Genomic DNA, 17,663 nt, shown 5'->3' with positions numbered 1-17,663 from the left:
GGGAAAAGCCTATTACCCAAGCTCCTCTGCTCTCAACTATCTAAATGCTAACGATGTGAGGGGGCGAGAGAGAGGAGGGAGGGAGTGTAGGAAAATGATGATAGGAGGAAGACACCGAGGGGAAATGGAAACGAGAGTGCGGACGTGTTGGCAGGAGAGGACAAGACGCAGCAGAGGGGGGCTAATCTGCTGTAGTACTGGGTCTCCGGGATCAGTTTGGTTATTTTGAAAGCAGGTTAGCTGAGGAGAGAGACCAGTGTCCTGTGTCCTGACCTTTCATCTCTGGGGTCAAACCACCTGTTCTCGGCTGTTTACTTTCACTCGAGCAGTTTTGACACAGCAACACTAAGAATCTCCCGCCGTGTCTGTGCTCATTTTTACCTGCTTTCACTTTTCTATTGATTAAAACACCGGGGGAGCACGTGTGCGTGCCGCACTGAATCACATCTTATATGTGTCTGATTCGCTTTGGCTGGTGTAGTTGGTTGGAAAACACTGGGGTAAAAGCTGCGGGTCACCTTGAACTGAGTAATGTCTGTTTCGATCTGGTTCTCTGTAGCGCACCGAGGGACCAGAGTCATTTTCAGATTATGTCGTTATGAGTTTCCACTCCTTGCTCCCTGCCTCCTGGACAATTGTTTTCTTAGTTAGGCTTCTTGATACAGTACCCAGAGGCCCCTAAAAACAACTGAGTCAATATTTGGCAATAGCTTGAAATGATGATTATGGTTTGGCACGACCACACCGATGCAGTGTTTGTGCGCTGAGCTTTAATTGGACTACAAATTCTCCAAAGAGTGTGCGTGCAATTCCAGTGTTCCCCGTCTATAATTTCACTTTTAGTGAACTTTGCAATCATGCAGCGGTAGGTAGCGAATCACCTGCGTGTCACAAATTAATTGCCATACAAGTTCACACGGCAGCTCAGCTAATTTACAAGATGACATGAGGAAGAGAAACACGGTGCCACGTGCCACTCTTTCAACTCGAACAATCATTTTGATTTGTTTTCACTGTCTGGCACTCAGCATTTCAATTCATCTGGAATACACAAGAACAATGGGAGGAATTTGCTCGAAAACACACGCACCCGTTTCACATCTCCCCGAGAAGCACTTATTCTGTGCATAACAACTCTACCCCTCAGATACTCCTCTTTCAAAAAAATAATAAAAAAATCCCATTTGATTTCACATTGTCCAATGAAACAGTGGAGGGTGAGAGGCAAGTGAACAATCAATCTTTGTAATGTGATCCATGGATTGAGCGTGGTGAGTAAATGTTTGCACAGGCATCCATCCAAGCCTGCAGTCAAACGAATTTTGCAGAAAAGGAATCTATCCAGGGCAGGCCTCTCTCTTTATCTCTCTCCTGCCCGACAGCAGCAGGGTATCAAGCACATTATATTCCAGCGCTCTGTGCATTTTTCATATAGGCTCGCCTTTTATGTTTTATGTACGCCAGCTCAGGGGAGAACAGCTGTGTGGGCGCCACATCCTCTGTAAGTTTAGAGGGAGAGAGAGAGAACTCATTTCAGTGGGAGAAGTGGAGCAGAATGCCAAACGCAGCAAGCGCAGTACCTGCGAACAAACAGGAGCTGCAGACCAAGGCCTGCCTCAACTATTACATTACCATAATACACGGAAACAACACCTCGCATGCTGTTACTGCAGTAATTTGAAAACAGATTGACAGGATTTACAAGTTCTCAGCTTATCTTCACCGTGACCTCTGTGACCTCCATCTTCGCTGTCAACTTTTGGAGTAAACTCGTGTGTTCGAGGCTTATTTGCAGACTTTTCCAGGATAATCTGGTATTACATATACAAAAGTAAATAGATTTTTCTTTTTTATCATATTGCATTTGATTCTTTGAAACTATATACAGACCCCTTCCCCCCGTCCCCCCAAAAAAGAAGAGGAAAAAACATATACGGTAGTGTGATTTTATAATTGACCCTACTTGCTCTTCCATGCAGACTTGATAAATCCCCTCCGGCTCAGAGAATAATGCACTGCTTATATGGAAGAGCTCACTACAAGTCTTTGAGAGATTAAGCTGCATTGGAAATTAGTTTCTGTGCTGTCTGTACAAAATGTTAACATTTTTGTTTGCCGCTAATGCCAATCTGCTCCCAGTAAACAAAAGAAAAAATAAAATGAGACAAACATTGTATGTAAATAAGTCTGAAATGCAGAAGTTTTGAGGTTTCTAATATTATTTAGATTAAAAGATTGATTAAACAGTACAGTGGAGTATATTTGTATATCGATTATGTGTTGCCCAGCCCTGAGTACGGCATATCGATTATAATATGTCACAAAAATCTCTATTTTTTTAACAGTATTTTGAAGGTGAGGAAAACTAATTAATAGAGACTCGGACCCTGTGGTAAGGTCTTTTGTGGAATATTTTTGCCTCAGTTAAGCTTCAGAGTGGTCAAACCTCAGTGCCTCTCACAGACTGAGCTCCTCTGCTGGAGGCAGGAGGTGAAATCTTTCCTGTTTAGAGGTACACACTGCCACCCAGTGTTATCGGGTCTAAGGCAGGAAGAGCTGAAGTCCACTGAAGTTTGTCCAGTGTGCTACTCGTTGCTTCGGCTTGAGCCATCTCTGCTTTTATGTTCCCATTTAGCCCACCAACACTGACTGTGTGATGCTTATGTAGAGTGCATTTAAAAAGCTTCTAAATTAAACATCATACTTTGTTAGTTTTCTTAACGGATGTATTAACTCATTGTCAAAAATGTTCATCACACATGAAGCGGCCTGCCAAGTCATGACAAGAATATATGACTCCATCATGGTTTAATCTTATAATGGGAATGTTGCAAGGTTGCTTCACATCATTTCATCAGTCTTTGCTTTCTTTTGGATAAAAGAAACAAGGTGACCTTTAGGAAGCAGTCATGAGTTTAGACAGTATAAGGAAAAATGTGGCTTAGCAGTTGCTGAAGCATTTAATTACCTCCATCTAATATTGTTTGGCAATTTGATTGTTATTAGGTGCTGATTGTTTTTGTTGGAAAACTAAAATATATGTGGATGTATGGATTATAGTGATATTAGAGGAGTACAGAATTAAAAGTAGGTCAGAAAAATGAAGAATAGTAAGTAATTATTTTTCAACCACATGATTTTGATTTTTCTTTGTTTTGGCTTCTCCTACATATAACTCAAGTCTACCCTGCTGACACAGGGCTTGTGGCAGGTTCGTCCATCACAGGATAAGATATTTAAATTTCAGTGTGCACAGTATCGCAGAGGTTGTTGATCAGTTTTTAAAATGCGCGTTCCATTTTATTTTCTGGATTTTTCTATGAGTGAATTATCAGCTCAATGCCTGGTCCTCATTTCATTCCATGTTACGGCCCTGGGCCTTGGAGAGAGTGAGACTACCCTTTTGTGTTTATGCAAATCTAAGTGTGCTAGGACTCGTGGATGACTGGCTGCTGGGAGTCCTGTGCCAGCCTTCTTTTATGCAGATCACAGTGTGCCAGACCTTGCGGACGATTGGCTGCCTGGAGATCCCATGACACTCCGAGACCAATTGACTGGCTGATTGTCTGCACCTGGGAGTATAAAAAGGCTGAAGATTCTTCACACTGTGGGGGATTGTTGTGCTGATGTGAACATGCAGTGGCCTTCTTGTCTGCCTAATAGTTGAACTGTGTTTGTAACCTGATATACAGCTAACCTTAGTTTTATTAGACTCTTGTGTTTGCTGCCCACTTTAGTTAACCCTTAGCTTTTACTCTTGCCTGTTCTTTTCTTTGTGTATTAATTGTTTCCCCGGTGGTCTGTTGAACAGCCCCGTCGGTTTTCAGTTTGTTTGTAATAAAACCCCTTATTTACTCTGATTTTGTGAGAGGGCTTGTGTATGTTTATCCCCTCCTGTCGCCTAGCAGAGGGGGTCGTAACATTCCAACTGATTAAAGTCGTTATTTACGTATTTATGTTCAGTCATGACGTTTCTGGCAATTCTGAGTTGATGTTGTAACTGTCTATCACTGTTGCATTCAAACATAAAACAACTGATGCCCCAATGGGTATATAAATAGCTGGAAACAAGTTGAAATACTTTATTCTGACTGGATCAGACAGTGAAATTATTCTTTATGGAAAAATATAATGACTGCTGTCTAGTCATGTTATTAATCCAAAGCCGTTTTCATTTGCTCATCAGTGTTATTCCTGAGATATATTGGCATAAACTACATAAATATCCATATATCAATAAGAGGATCCTCTGTACAGTGAGGTCTATAGCAATTCTCCTGTGCAGTGCGTCAGACAAACTATGCTCTGCTTTCAGTTTTTTTCTGTTTGTGCTGCACCAGCCTATGTTTGACGCCTCAGTTTGTATTGTAACAACTTGTCAGCTGTTTTTGTAGTCATATATCTGCCCATTCACTTCTACATCCAGCACATTTTTTTGTCATAACAGTTCACTCACTGCTCTGTGTGGCTGCCTGCTAATAGTGACACAGTGGATGAGGAACCACCTCAATGACCCCTAGTGGTCAATTATTAAATCGCTTACCAAACGTCTCTAGTCTTATACTTTTGCCTTATACTTTTGTTTATTTTTATTTGAAGAAAACAGTGCTACTAGGATCAAATGTAACATTTCCAGACAAGTTTTAAAAAAAACCATTTATTTACACCTGCTACTTTTCATTTTGGATAAAGTCTGCAGGATGCTGATGTGGCTCTCTGTAATTTATAATTGATCACATTTATTTGTACTGTGATACATCAAACTAGCTAATGTTAGCCCTATCTAGACACTTCAAGTACTTGTGTGGACTATTTGGATCCTAATTGATTCTTTTGTTCACCTTAATCCCCATCGGCATGAAGCTGAACCTCCATTATTGGCTAAGAAAAGGAGAGACTGAGAAATGGGCAGATAGAGCATGAAGAGAGATAGTTAGGGATGAGGAAAGATAACGAGGAGGACAAAGTACCCTGTAGGATTAGCAAAAAGGGTGGATAATAGGGAGCAAGTCTGGCTGCAGATAGAATAGCCTATCAAGTGAGAGTGAAAATGGGGGAAGGATTGGAAATGAGCGAATCATATGCTGTAACTTATCCTCCCAGTTCACCAGAGACCAAAGACACTTTGGTTTCAGCTGCAGGAAGCCCGAAGCCCAGGTAGCCTCGGGGAGATGGAGGGGTATTTTTTCACACATGAGAGGGTCTTAGCTGTACCTAACTGGCCACATTGGCCACCAGTCTTGTACACTGGTCCCAGCTTGGTGCTTTGTCAATGTGCTGTGACTAATCCAGGAGGGGTTCCACATTTTCTCTCACTCTAATTAAAAGAGGATTAGGTGAGGTGGAGCTCTAGACCACTGCAACATGCACAGCCACCATCCCTTAGTTTTCCCCAGGATAATTGCACTTTGCCTGGGTTTTCTGTGCATGCCACCACCTGAACTCAACAACCAGCTCTGTCACTAAAATGATTGGTGTTAATACTGAAGGAGCTTACAAATAAGGATTGATCCAAAAGAAAAAAAATACACTAGCACTTCGTCAACTGGTGTCTACATATGGTCTATACGCTCTAAATCTGCTCCAATTTTGTATTTCATTACTGACTGTAAAATTTAATCCTGATGGCTTTATCTTCATTTGTGCATGTTCTGTAGGGATCTGTAAAGGGATTTAAAATACCGTGGCCTATTAATTTTTCCTCAAAATACCGTTTTCTTTGATAATTATTAATTCTGATTTAGAGCAAAAGAAAAGAAAAAAATCCCAGTTTTGATGCATTCACATCCTTCAACATTTCATTATTGAACTCGTAGGTGTAGCAGTGTTAAAATGAATATAAAGATAATAAAATAAAGTAAGCAAACTTCAGTGCCAAATTCAGGATTAACTGCATAAAGATAATGATTCTTTCAGCCACAGATTATATCAGAAGTGTTCTGTGGATAAAACCTTTTCCAATTATTTGGTGGCTTGTGCAGTCTAGTCTTTTTTTTTATTTGTTTGTGTTTTGGTTTTTTTAGGATTTATTTTTGCCTTTTAATATTATTATAACATAAAAATAGAGCTTACAGGAAAGGACTCAAACCTGGGCCCCTGCAATAGTCTTTTGGTACATAGGTAGTCTTCCAGCCTACAGAGACTGACCAACTCTCATGTTTAGTATTCAACAGGTTTTTATGGTTGCTTTTTTTTTTAACCTGTAAATCAATCTCATGTCATTTTGAAGCATGTCTTACTTTCTAAAATGCCTCTGGAGGCAACAGTAACAAGTAGAGAGGAGGCTTACTGGAGAAGCTGTAATCAGGTATTTACAGATGTGCCCTTGGCAGAAATGTTCTCCATTGATGAAAGAACAATGCCAAAACACTGGAACACTTGAACCACGTCAGGTGGAGGACTCTAAATAGCTAAATAGCTAAACAGGTGTGCCTTTATCAGGTACACCTGTTTAGCTGCTTGATAACTGCTGCTTGGGCTTACAGAGAATGATCCAAACAATAGAAGATTGAAAAAACACTGCCTGGTTTGATGACTGTCGATTTTTACTGCAACAGTTGGGTGTTGGATCAGAACTTGGTGTAAACAGCATACAAGTATGGATCCATCCTGTCTTGTATCAACAATTCAGGCTGCTGGTGGTTTAAATGGTATGGCAGACTTTGGGCCACTTTTTATCAATTGAGCATTATTTAGACACCACAGCCTGCCTAAGTATTGGTGTTGACCACGTCAGTTCCTTTCAAACCACAGTGTACACATTTTCTGATGGTTGTTCCCAGAAGGATAACACAAAGCTACTGCAGTTAAATAGCAGATCTTAACCCAATAGAGCATCTTTGGGATTTTATGGAACAGGAGATTCACATGCACAGCCAACAAATCTGCCGCAACTGTGTGACGCTATCATGTCAACGTGGAATGAAATCTCTGACTGCTGTCGCATAAATTCACTGAAAATATTTCATTGCCTGGGTTATTAATGGAAGCTACTTTCAGTTGTTAGCATTACCCTCGACAGTAGCCTGTAAATAGCAGGTTAATTTAAATAGGCTCCAGCTGCCACACTGAGTAGACCAGGGGTGTCAAACTCAAATACACAGTGGGCCAAAATTTAAAACTGGAACAAAGTCGCGAGCTAACGTTAATATTTATTGAAAAAAAAATCTTCCTCCAGATTTAAGAATGAATCTTTTCTTATGGACTCAAATAAGTTTTGCTGGAAAACTGAATATGGAACAAGCAAAGCTTAATACTAAACAATATATATATTAGCTGTATAATACCAGTAGGCCAGCTCTAACAGTAATTTGGTATGGCTTCGCGGGCCAAATGTAATTAGGCTGCGGGCCAAATTTGGCCCACGGGCCAGAGTTTGACACCTATGGAGTAGACTGTTACTTCCACTACATTTTTTGTATGTGAGGAAGCCATAAGAAAGTCAACCTTGCTGATCTTTCTTTAACCTCATGAGGCGGTGCAGACTACATAATGTTTTTAAGCTCATTTGCAGTTGAATTGTCTGACAAGGTCTATTGGTGTATCAGACCATCTTAAATAAAAAATGTGAGCTCCAAGCACTGAGCTCAATGTCTCACTTAAAGGTTCTGCCATTTTTTTTAAATATTCAACTCATCTCATCTCAGCTTCAGATGCCAACACCTACATGCACATTTTTAAGTCAAGCACATATTTGTGACATCATTAATGCTATATATTAGGCTTCAAAATGTAAGCAAACAGTATAATATTGGAAATACAGTATAAATATTGGGTCAAATATGCTTTGGACTCAAAAGTTAAGTATTAGCTTTTGGTGGTCACAGGATACTTTGATCTGTGTGAAAGTCTAGAATATGAGAAATTTTTTTGTTTCAAACCAGAGGCGATGCTCATACATCTAGTATAAATATCTCCCCATCGAACTGAACACATTCAGTTTGACTTGACATGTTTTGTTTCTTTTAATGAGACTTCAGTAGGGATAAGAATGACAAAGTCAGGACAGATCAATCAAATTAGTTTTACAAGTCTTGAGCCACTCCTCACATCTTTATATTTTGCTTCCAAGGACCTATAATTTGTTGTAATTTTTTTCTTATTTATTCCTATTAATTTTTAAGCAATGTTTTTTCAGACTCTAAAATGTTTATTTTGAAATTAAACCAGTAGAAAACAAAAGAAAAAGTGTCGGGCATAAAATACTTTCTACAGCAGATAAACACAATCTGAAGGTCTTACAGAAGGGCATTAGGGAAAAGATTGTATCGGTATGCCAAATTGCACAAGAACTCGACCAAATATTAGCAGGTCTTATTGAGTGATGAATCCAAACTTGACATTTTTGGTTCAGATCATTGTTGACATGTACATAAGAGGTCAGGAAAGAGGTGCAATAGTGAGCGTCTACATCAATCTGTAAAACGCAAAGAGGTCCTGTGATGTAATTCATTTAAAGCCTATGGTGTTTGGGGACCTTGATAAAATTGATAGTATTGAATGCAGAAAAGTACTCTTAGATTTTGATCCACTATGCAATGCCTTCATTTTTTTCAGTGCGACAGTCCCAAACACATTGTCAGTGCAGTGAAAGCATACCTGGATAGAAGAAACTCACAATGGAAGTCGATGATGGATTGGCCTCCCCAGAGCGCGGAACTCAACATTACTGGCATCATCTTGACAGAAAAATTTAAAAAAGGAAGTCAACATCCAAAGGAGAGCTCTGAATGTCCAAGAAACTAGGAGAACTATTCCTGAAGACCACTTAGAGAAAATACTGGAAAGCTTTCCTGAGAAAGTTCAGACTGTGAAGAATGACTGTGGTCACACCAAATATTGACTTTCAAGGTAATTAGAACAAACTGTGTTCACCTTATACTCTGTTTGTTTTGCCGCATATATTTAAACATTTCTTAGCAAAACATTAAGAAATGAGAAGTGACTCCAGACGTTTGTATAGCATGAACAATAGTGAACTGAATATGAAACTTCCTCGTTCTCTTCTCCGGGTGGTTTTTCCAATGTTTTCTACAGTTATGGGGTCTTCCAGGACGTGGGATGGAGCTGGTCTCAGCCACGCCCCCTTGCGTCAGATTACTGCAAGTAAAAACTTGGGTAAACGTCACCTCGCACTAACTGGCTGTCGCCCATAGTGAATCAATATATCGCTATCATTTCCTGCTGTCACTGTTAGTTATTTATTATTTGGCCGGGACTATGGCTGACGACAACGAAGATGCTGAAATGAAACGAGCCCGAAGTCGCGAACGGCAGTTAGGTAACGGCTGCTTAATTTTCTACGCCTTTTACTGATAGCTGGACAGAGATGGCTTCATAAAGTCAGTGAACTTTGGCCCAGCCGAGTTATTTGGCTTTTTCTTTAAGTCGGCACTTAGCTGAAAGTTTTACTTTTAGATTAGCGTGAAATTTCTAATTAAATGTTGGTAGAAGTACATATTTTTTTTAGTGATCATTACTTAAAAAACGAGCTAGCTAGCTCTGACCGTTAATAAGCCGTTAATAAGTTCCACTCACACCTTAACCGTCCAGTAATGTTTTACAAGACAGTAGCGTTCAAGAAACAGTATTAAACCACGTAACATACATGTTAATTACTGTAAAAAAAACACAAAAAAAAATTATTGTAAGTTAAGTATAAGCCGTTCATGGCATTCTGACTTCTAATTTTGTCTGTTGAATGGATTGACAGAAGTAGAGAGCTGATTTCTTAATTTGTTTGCGTTACATGTTTCAGGTTATCAACAAATTTTCAGATTAGATAAAGAAAACCACAGCAAACGCAAAATGCACTTTCCATTTATGTATTAAGGGGGGAAAGCCATCCAAACCCTACCTGTCCTATGTAAAAAAGGAATTGCCACCTAAACCTAGTAACTGATTGTGCCACTCTTAGAATCAAGAACTGCAGTCAGGTGTTTGGATGACTGGCCACATGTGTTTCACACAAAAAAAGCCTTTTTGTTCAGCATTGTGTTTTTTCCTTGGCACTCTTGCTGATATCCTTCTTATTGTTGATTCATGAATACTGTTCGTTAGATGTTGTTTTATATTCTGTTGTGACCTCGTAGATGAATCGTTGATGTGCTCTTCCAGTAAATTTGATAGGCAGCCTCTTCCTGGGAAGATTTATTAACATTACAAGTTCTCTCCATTCATTGATAGCGTCTTTCAAAATGGTTTGCTGGAGTACCAAAGCTTTAGAAATGGAGCACTTTCCAGAGTGATAGATTGTCAATCACTTTGTTTCTTTAGATTGTGGCATGTTGCATTGTTTTTTTGGTTTTTTTTAGATCTTTTAGCTTACCTGCTTTGTCAGACAGGTTCTATTTAAGGGATTTCTTGATTCAACTATTTGAAAGGCTGAAAGGGGGCAATTACTTTTTCACATAGGGCCAAATAGATTAGGATTTTTCCCTTCCATTTTACCTTTGAAAAATAAAATAAATAAAAATAAAATCTAAAATATAATTTCTTAGCATCTAGAAGAATATACATGCAGATATGTCCAAATATACAAGATTCACTATGCATTAATATATTCTCATAGTTGGTACAAACCAGTTGAAATCATGCTGTCTGTCTTCTTTCCCCAGCTTTGGAGAACCCAAACACTGACATTGGCTTTTGTGGCAGGATTCTGGTTGGGCTCTCCCTCATTTTCCTGCTGATTACTCTGCCCATCTCCATATGGATGTGTATTGTGGTCAGCTACTTAAATTACAGTGCTATTTGTTTTATTTTAGAAACACCTTTTAAAAGCTGGTGACGCATGGTTGTTTACCATTCACCCAGATAAAATGCATCTTTACTTTACAGGAAAACTCATTTCTTTTTAAAAGTAGCATGCATAAGAATACCTCCATATCTAGCTGCAAGAAAAAGAAATTACTCATACTTACTTACATATTATATATGACCTTGGGGTTGTTTTTCTCTGTATACAGATTGTGAAGGAGTACCAGCGAGCTATTATTTTTCGCCTGGGGCGCCTTTTGTCAGGAGGAGCCAAAGGACCAGGTAAGAAGTCATGTTTTATTTCTTTTTCTCTTTTTATTACACCATCGTGTTTTTTTTTAAATAGTCATCTAAATATACAGTTCCTTTATTGAAATGTTAGTAGTCTTTAACTCATAGATAATATATTTTTCATGCTCAGCTGTGGTTGCATGGATCATCATTCAAATGTCCTGACATTTCTTTGCAAATGTCAGTTGTTGGACATTTGTTTAAGTGTTTCAGTGGCTCACTTTTAGCTACCGTAATACAGAGCTGCTTCAAATGGGCGGGAGGAGAACAAGCACTAGTCAGTGTCCTGTTACCAGCGATTTAGATTGTCCGTTATTTTAGATGCAGTCAATAAATTTAATATTGATTACTGCTTTTATTGGCAGACTTAATGACATCAGTTGCTATCAGCTGAGCTTTAAATTGGAGGGTTTTTTTCTTGCATTAAATTCAGACAAACAGTGTAGGAAACTTACCCATCGTCACACAGCTGACCACAGTCACTGGACTGATTGACCTAAACATAATTTTTTCATATATGATGTGTATTGTTGAGTTACATTTTTTTCCACCCTTTGTTTTGTAGAGCACACCAGTTGTTTGGTTGCGGTTACTTTACTACAAAAACCTCTAATTCTATCAGTCTGCAAGGGAGCGCAAAAAGTTACATAATGTATATCCAAGTGTCATTACAGTGTGGTTGTTAAAATGCCGACGTGAAGAAAGTACTGATTAGATGTATGATCCGTTTTGTTCATATAGCAAAGTATTGGGCAAATTATGCACCCTGATGATGGCACCAGATGACAAAAAGAGTCATGAAATCACAGAAGCAATTGCTGTTGATTCTCGGGGCATATTAATGCGTGTACCAAATTTCATGGAAATCCACTTAATGTTTTTTTAAACAACTCGACTCAAAGTCGCAGAAGCCAACTTCATTTTGGGGGATCACAGAAACATTACCATGCATCATCTGGTAACCAAATGTAGTGCCAATTCCTCCAGTAAATCCTGAGGATTTCTCATTTTGGGGGGGGGGGGGGCACGTAATGTGTGTTACTTACTATTTTGTGACAGTCCATAGTGTAGTTTTTGAGACACTGATTGACAGTCCAATATTTGTGTTGTTAAAACCATGAAAAAAAAAAACCATAGGAAGAATCAAAGAGAAGCATGGGGGCAGTGGGTCCTGTTGTGTTGTGTTTACAAGAGCGTTTTCTTCCTGCTGTTGGGCAGAATGACACAAGGCATGTCATAGCTAAAAATTAAAATGTGATTTTTTTGGTAGGCTTTATAGCAACAAGACCACAGACAAAGTGGGCATGGGTGCAGGTTCACTCAGGCCCCACACAGGGGCCCGAGGGAACCTGCACCCACAGAGCTGTTCAAGCGCTACAGCATATTTTTCTGAATGCCTTATCCATGCGATCAGTTATGTAACTTGTGTTTTGAATGGCAGCAGATTTGTTAGAAGCATAGAAGTAAAAAATACAGACTCCCACGAGGTACAATTTGCATACACCTCACAACTCACTGTCTCTTTATCTTTGATTTCTTGTTGTACTAGATCTAAAAACCAAGCAGTGTCCTCTCAAAATGCTGAAACGTGGCTCCTCAGAGAGCCCCGGGCTTGAGTTTATGACAACATGGGGTTAATAATAGCACCTGCAACCTGCAACTCTTGGCTTCTCTATCTACGGGCTCACAAAGAAAGTGTCACGGAAAAGAGGGACCCAGGCGCGGTTCTTGCTCACAGAAACACAGTGCGTTTATTTACAGTGAAACAGATAAGTCCAACAATCCATTCAAAAGTGCAATTTTCCAATCGTGCTCGTCCCTTGCTCCCAGTGCGTTCCGTGTAGTAACTCCCTTAGTGTGTGTGCTCCCCAACTCGCTTCTCCGCTCGCCCCTCCTGGAGGAAGAAGGAAAATCCAGCGTTAGCCACACGCTAGCCGAATAACACACTCACACTGCTCGCACAGACTATACCAGTTCGGAGTAATAATCCCACGTCGACTGTCGCCGCGAGTCCAGGTTAAATACCCCTTTCTAGCCTGGAGGAATGATTACCAACCACTGGTCAGGTAATCAGCTGCAGGTGGGCCGGCAACAGCGAAGAGGGACTCCCAATGACGACAGTCGCCAGGACACGCCTCTCCCACGGCGCGCACTTCCGTAAACAACCCCGAGGGCCAGGGAGGGAGAAGCAAACATATATACAGAAAACATAAACACAAGCAGGGTCGTCCGGAAAGGGCCGTCCGACCGTGACAGAAAGTTTACTGTAAAATCTTTCATTCTGCCTGAAACTGAGATTTTTATCGATAAACATGCTTATGTGCATCACAAGATGTTTTTCAGACTGTATTAGACCAACTGGGACCTTTTTACTTGTCTGACTGAGAGTGCTTCAGATTTCATGGTGGAAGTGGCACAGGGAGACTGTTGTTATCATCATTGCCCCTCCTGAACAGATGTCTGTGATCTCACCATTTAAATTTACAATATCTTGACAGGAATGGCATCCAACCACTCTCTATCCGGTGTGGTGTTAATGTTTGCTAAATGATTGCACACCTAGCACATGTCTATTTCACTAGTATTGTTTGATGCACTAATTCAATCATAGTGACTTGAAACAGGCTAATGAAAGCTGCAAATATCCACGGCTTTGCCTTGCTGTCAGTACAGCTGCAGTCTCATAAAGCGAGAGCTTGACTTGGCCTCCTGCCAGGATCTCATTCATCCTGGTCTTTTCAAACATTTGTGAGGAAGCTTCCTCATTATTGTGTTTACTGTAGCGTTAGTCTTTGTTGAAACTATTTGCATTCTTGTGATTTCACAGGCTTGTTCTTCGTCTTGCCGTGCACTGACAGTTTTATTAATGTGGACATGCGCACCGTCACCTTTAACATCCCACCACAAGAGGTACGACATGCACCCTTCCAGTTACATTAAGCAGATCACTTTCACTGGAATTCAGCTCATGTAATAATAACTGTGCGTAGTTATTTTATTTGTAGTTTTTTAGCTTATTACACAGTATTGTGTAAACACTGTTCTTCTCTCAGGTTTTGACCAGAGACTCTGTGGCAGTGTGTGTTGATGCCCTGGTCTACTACCGGGTCCAGAATCCTACTCTGGCCGTGGCTAATGTCAGTAATGCAGATGCTGCTACGCAGCTTTTGGCCCAAACCACCCTGAGGAATGTTCTGAGTAACAAGAACCTGGCAGAGATTCTGTCTGACTGTGAACACATTGCACATTTTATGCAGGTAAACTCCTTCAGCTTTTCTCTTAGCTGTAACTGTGACCCCAAAACATGCAAGAAATAATTATATACTTCCAAAATTTACTTCTTTTTTTTTTTTTTACATCGTTTACATTGTCCAATAAGCCTTTGAGCTGTCACTCTAAGGGTGTGTCCAAGGGTATGACCTTACACATTTGTTATATGTGGTATATCCAAAAGGTATTCCCTCATCTCTGTGAAGTCCTTCTGTCTCTATTGGCTCATTGTTAAGGCATTTTGAGATGCCATCTTGCTCTGAGCCTTGTTTACCAGGTGCATAATGCAGCTGTCACCCGAACTGTGTGTTACTGTTAAACTAACAAACTGCTGTAAACTGAGTGAAGCTTAGCTAATCCCATGTTTCTATGACGAGTCCAGCTTTTAGTTTGCTTTAGAATTTAATTATTTATTTTTTCCATTAAACTTTTACTTCCAGTTTATGCTGAGCTGCTGTAAATGATTAAATATTTATTTCTAATTCAGAGTCACAGAGACAGTGATCAGGAGGTACTTCAGGAAGTGGACAAATGTCTGTGACCACACCTCTTACTCGCTGAATTCAGCAATGCCGTTGGATTGTTTAGCTGGGTTTGGCCTGCGCCTCTTACGTCCACTTAAGGGAAATCTCACTGCTTCAGCTTAACAAGACATTTTGGACAATTCTATGCTTCCAACTTTGTAGGAATAGCCTGGGGAAAGACCTTTTTTGTTACATACTGTGCCCTAGTATACAAAGCAAAGTCCACAAAGGCATGGTTGGATGAATTTTGTGTTGAAGAAGCTGACTGAAAGTCCACTGAATACCACTGGGATGAACTAGAATGGAGTTTGTGAGCCAGGCCCCTTTGTCTAACACTGGTGTCTGACCTTACAAATGCTCTTCTGGATGAATGGGCAAAAATTCCCACTGGTAAATCTTTGTAGCAGTAACAGCTTCCACTCTCAGAAGAGTTGTATAATCATAGTATGATCAACAATGACCAATAGACACTTTTTCATGAATTCTTTTGCTCATAAAATGTAAAAATAGACATGCAGTGTGTGACAGTGTGTAGATGTAAAATGTGTGTCTGTTTCTCTGCTTTGTGAGAGAAACGTGTCACCACTGTCAGCTCCATCTGCTGGACAGTTCTGAAAAATGTAAAACTTTGAAAGATGAGGGACATCCTTCTCATTCATTTAAAAACTTTGCGATAAAATCTATTGTTGTTGAGGGTTTTTTAAACATACGTTCTATTTTTACAGATGTGGTACTACAAACGGTATATTGCATGGCTGTCTCCTCAGGTCACTCTGGACAATGCCACAGATGACTGGGGAATCAAAGTGGAGCGGGTGGAGATCAAAGATGTGAAACTGCCCCCTCAGCTACTGAGAGCCATGGCATCTGAGGCTGAGGCCACCCGTGAGGCCCGAGCCAAGGTAAGGCGGTTCTACATCTCCATATCACTGTCTAAACACAAGTCTTTTAAGGGAAATGTCTTCGAGGACCATCTGAGAGACGAAATGCTGCAAATTAGCAGCAACTGAATTTCAAAATAAGATCAAGTGGATTGTCTGGCCATTCATTTCCTAATGTGTGGGAAACACTGACCTATTTTGAAAGTATTCAAATAGCACTCAGCTTTTTGCCTTCCAGTTTCCTGTGTCCTTCTTTTGCATTTATCGATTGTTGTTATTTTTCTACACTTCAATTTCATAAAAAGGAGAAAAAAGTAACATTGGGAGATTTATGTAGTTTGTAAGGTTACATACTGGTCTAATCCTTTTAAACAATAGGTTATTGGAGATTTTAAAAATTGGTTTAAAGGAGATTTACAAATAAAACAAGAAATCTATCGCAACCCAGAAAAAAGGAATTCTGCAAGATTTTGTAATAAGAATAGTCGTAACTGTGGGTGTAGAGGCTTCTTCCACTGGGCTGTGAGATCAAGGCGCTCTTTTCATTTTCTTCCCTCCTGTTTCTCCTCTTAAGGTGATCGCAGCAGAGGGGGAGATGAGCGCATCGCGGGCGTTGAAGGAGGCGTCCCTGGTGATTGCAGAGTCTCCGTCAGCCCTGCAGCTGCGCTACCTTCAGACCCTGAACACCATCGCTGAAGAGAAGAACTCCACCATCATTTTGGCACTTCCACTGGAGATTTTGCCGAAATTCGTCAATACATGAGAAAGTGTCTAAAAAAAAGAAAAGAAATGCACATACTCCCAGCATGCATCACTGAGCACATATACATGTGTAATCAACTTCATTGCCTCACCGTCATTACATCTGACAGCAGCCAGCTTATTTTCACATAGGTTTAATTTATAACTTCTTTTTATTTTTTTCCAACTTTATAATCAAAGAAAAAAAGTGACACAATCTAGGGTATCATCTCCTAGCCCACAGGCCTTCTTTGAGAATTTACCCTTTATTACAAACCTGTGAAATTTAGCATATTCTCTGTTTGTCAGAGCTGGAGTTGAATATTTGCTTTGCCTCAGGTGCTCTGGCAGCTGAGCGGGTAGCTTGAGCCAGCAGTGGCAATGCCCCGCAGTCATCTTGGTGTGTTTGCCAATAAATGACCACTGATTCAATATATTATATAACATATATATAATAATATGTAGTATGAGTTTTTAGTCTTAGCATAACCTTTAACTTGAAGTTTTATTTATTTAATTGAGTTTTCTTTAGTTTTTGTTTTAAGTTGTTTATTTATTTATTTATTTGCAAGTTTGTTCATTTAAAGCTTCAGAAAGTGTCCAAGTATCAGGAAGCTGAAAAAATGAGTTATAATTGATCATATTCTTTCTTTCAGCGTGTAAATATTTAAACATGTTTGAATTTATATATTGTGAAAATGACACGTTCTGTTTTAATCTGTTGTTCTGCTTTCCTACTTTTAACATAAGTGTTTGGACTGTTTGACCAAGAAGTGATTTTTGCCTACAGCCACATGTTGTTGTTGCCACACAGAAGATTTCTTTGTTAGGAAAGGGAAAGGTTGTTCGATTTTACTTTAGTAAGTCGTATAGGTTTCTGTTGTGGTAACAATAGTGACATTTAGGGAATTTTGATACATATGGAAACACAACCAGTGGACAACACTGTGCTGCTGTGTTCTCTAAAGACTGTTTGATTGATTGTTGTCCAGTTTACCAGTTTTCATTGTAATTTAAATGAATTTGTTTCTGTAAAAAAAAACCTCAGACACATGAATAACTTTTTGAAGTTTCGTTCAGGATTAATGCCTGTGTTTGCTTTGTTGTTGTTTGTAGCACACATTCTTTGTGCAGTATGATTTGATATGATTTTATTTTGAGTTAAGTGTATATGACTAAATAAATCTGAAAGCATGTT

At 39.6% G+C, this 17,663-nt stretch overlaps 2 protein-coding genes across 3 annotated transcripts in view; one reads left to right on the top strand and one right to left on the bottom strand.

The window, feature by feature from the left end:
* barhl1b (BarH-like homeobox 1b) overlaps positions 1-8,995 on the bottom strand; it is a 40,663-nt gene extending 31,668 nt beyond the window's left edge. Inside the window, exons 1-2 of one of the 2 annotated variants that reach the window (XM_082542851.1) lie at positions 8,875-8,995; positions 8,599-8,678 (exon numbers count right to left, since the gene is read on the bottom strand). In XM_082542851.1, coding sequence (XP_082398977.1) covers positions 8,599-8,678 — 80 coding nt within the window. In that variant the 5' untranslated portion in view covers positions 8,875-8,995. Of the gene's footprint in view, positions 1-8,598; positions 8,719-8,874 lie in introns of those variants that run through there. The other variant, XM_082542852.1, reaches the window with a different exon arrangement.
* Positions 8,996-9,083: 88 nt separating this feature from the next.
* Positions 9,084-17,663, top strand: LOC309710621 (stomatin-like). The gene is made up of 7 exons (XM_082540236.1): positions 9,084-9,280; positions 10,617-10,726; positions 10,968-11,040; positions 13,877-13,959; positions 14,103-14,306; positions 15,611-15,745; positions 16,299-17,663. Exons 1-7 carry the CDS (start codon positions 9,220-9,222, stop codon positions 16,485-16,487), a joined length of 855 nt encoding a protein of 284 aa, XP_082396362.1. The 5' UTR covers positions 9,084-9,219; the 3' UTR covers positions 16,488-17,663.

The sequence above is a fragment of the Aulonocara stuartgranti genome, assembly GCF_965226115.1.
Source record: "Aulonocara stuartgranti genome assembly, chromosome: 7".
Taxonomy (NCBI): Eukaryota; Metazoa; Chordata; class Actinopteri; order Cichliformes; family Cichlidae; genus Aulonocara; species Aulonocara stuartgranti.
Note: the sequence above shows the minus strand (reverse complement) of the source record. Positions and strands in the feature narration are given on the sequence as shown.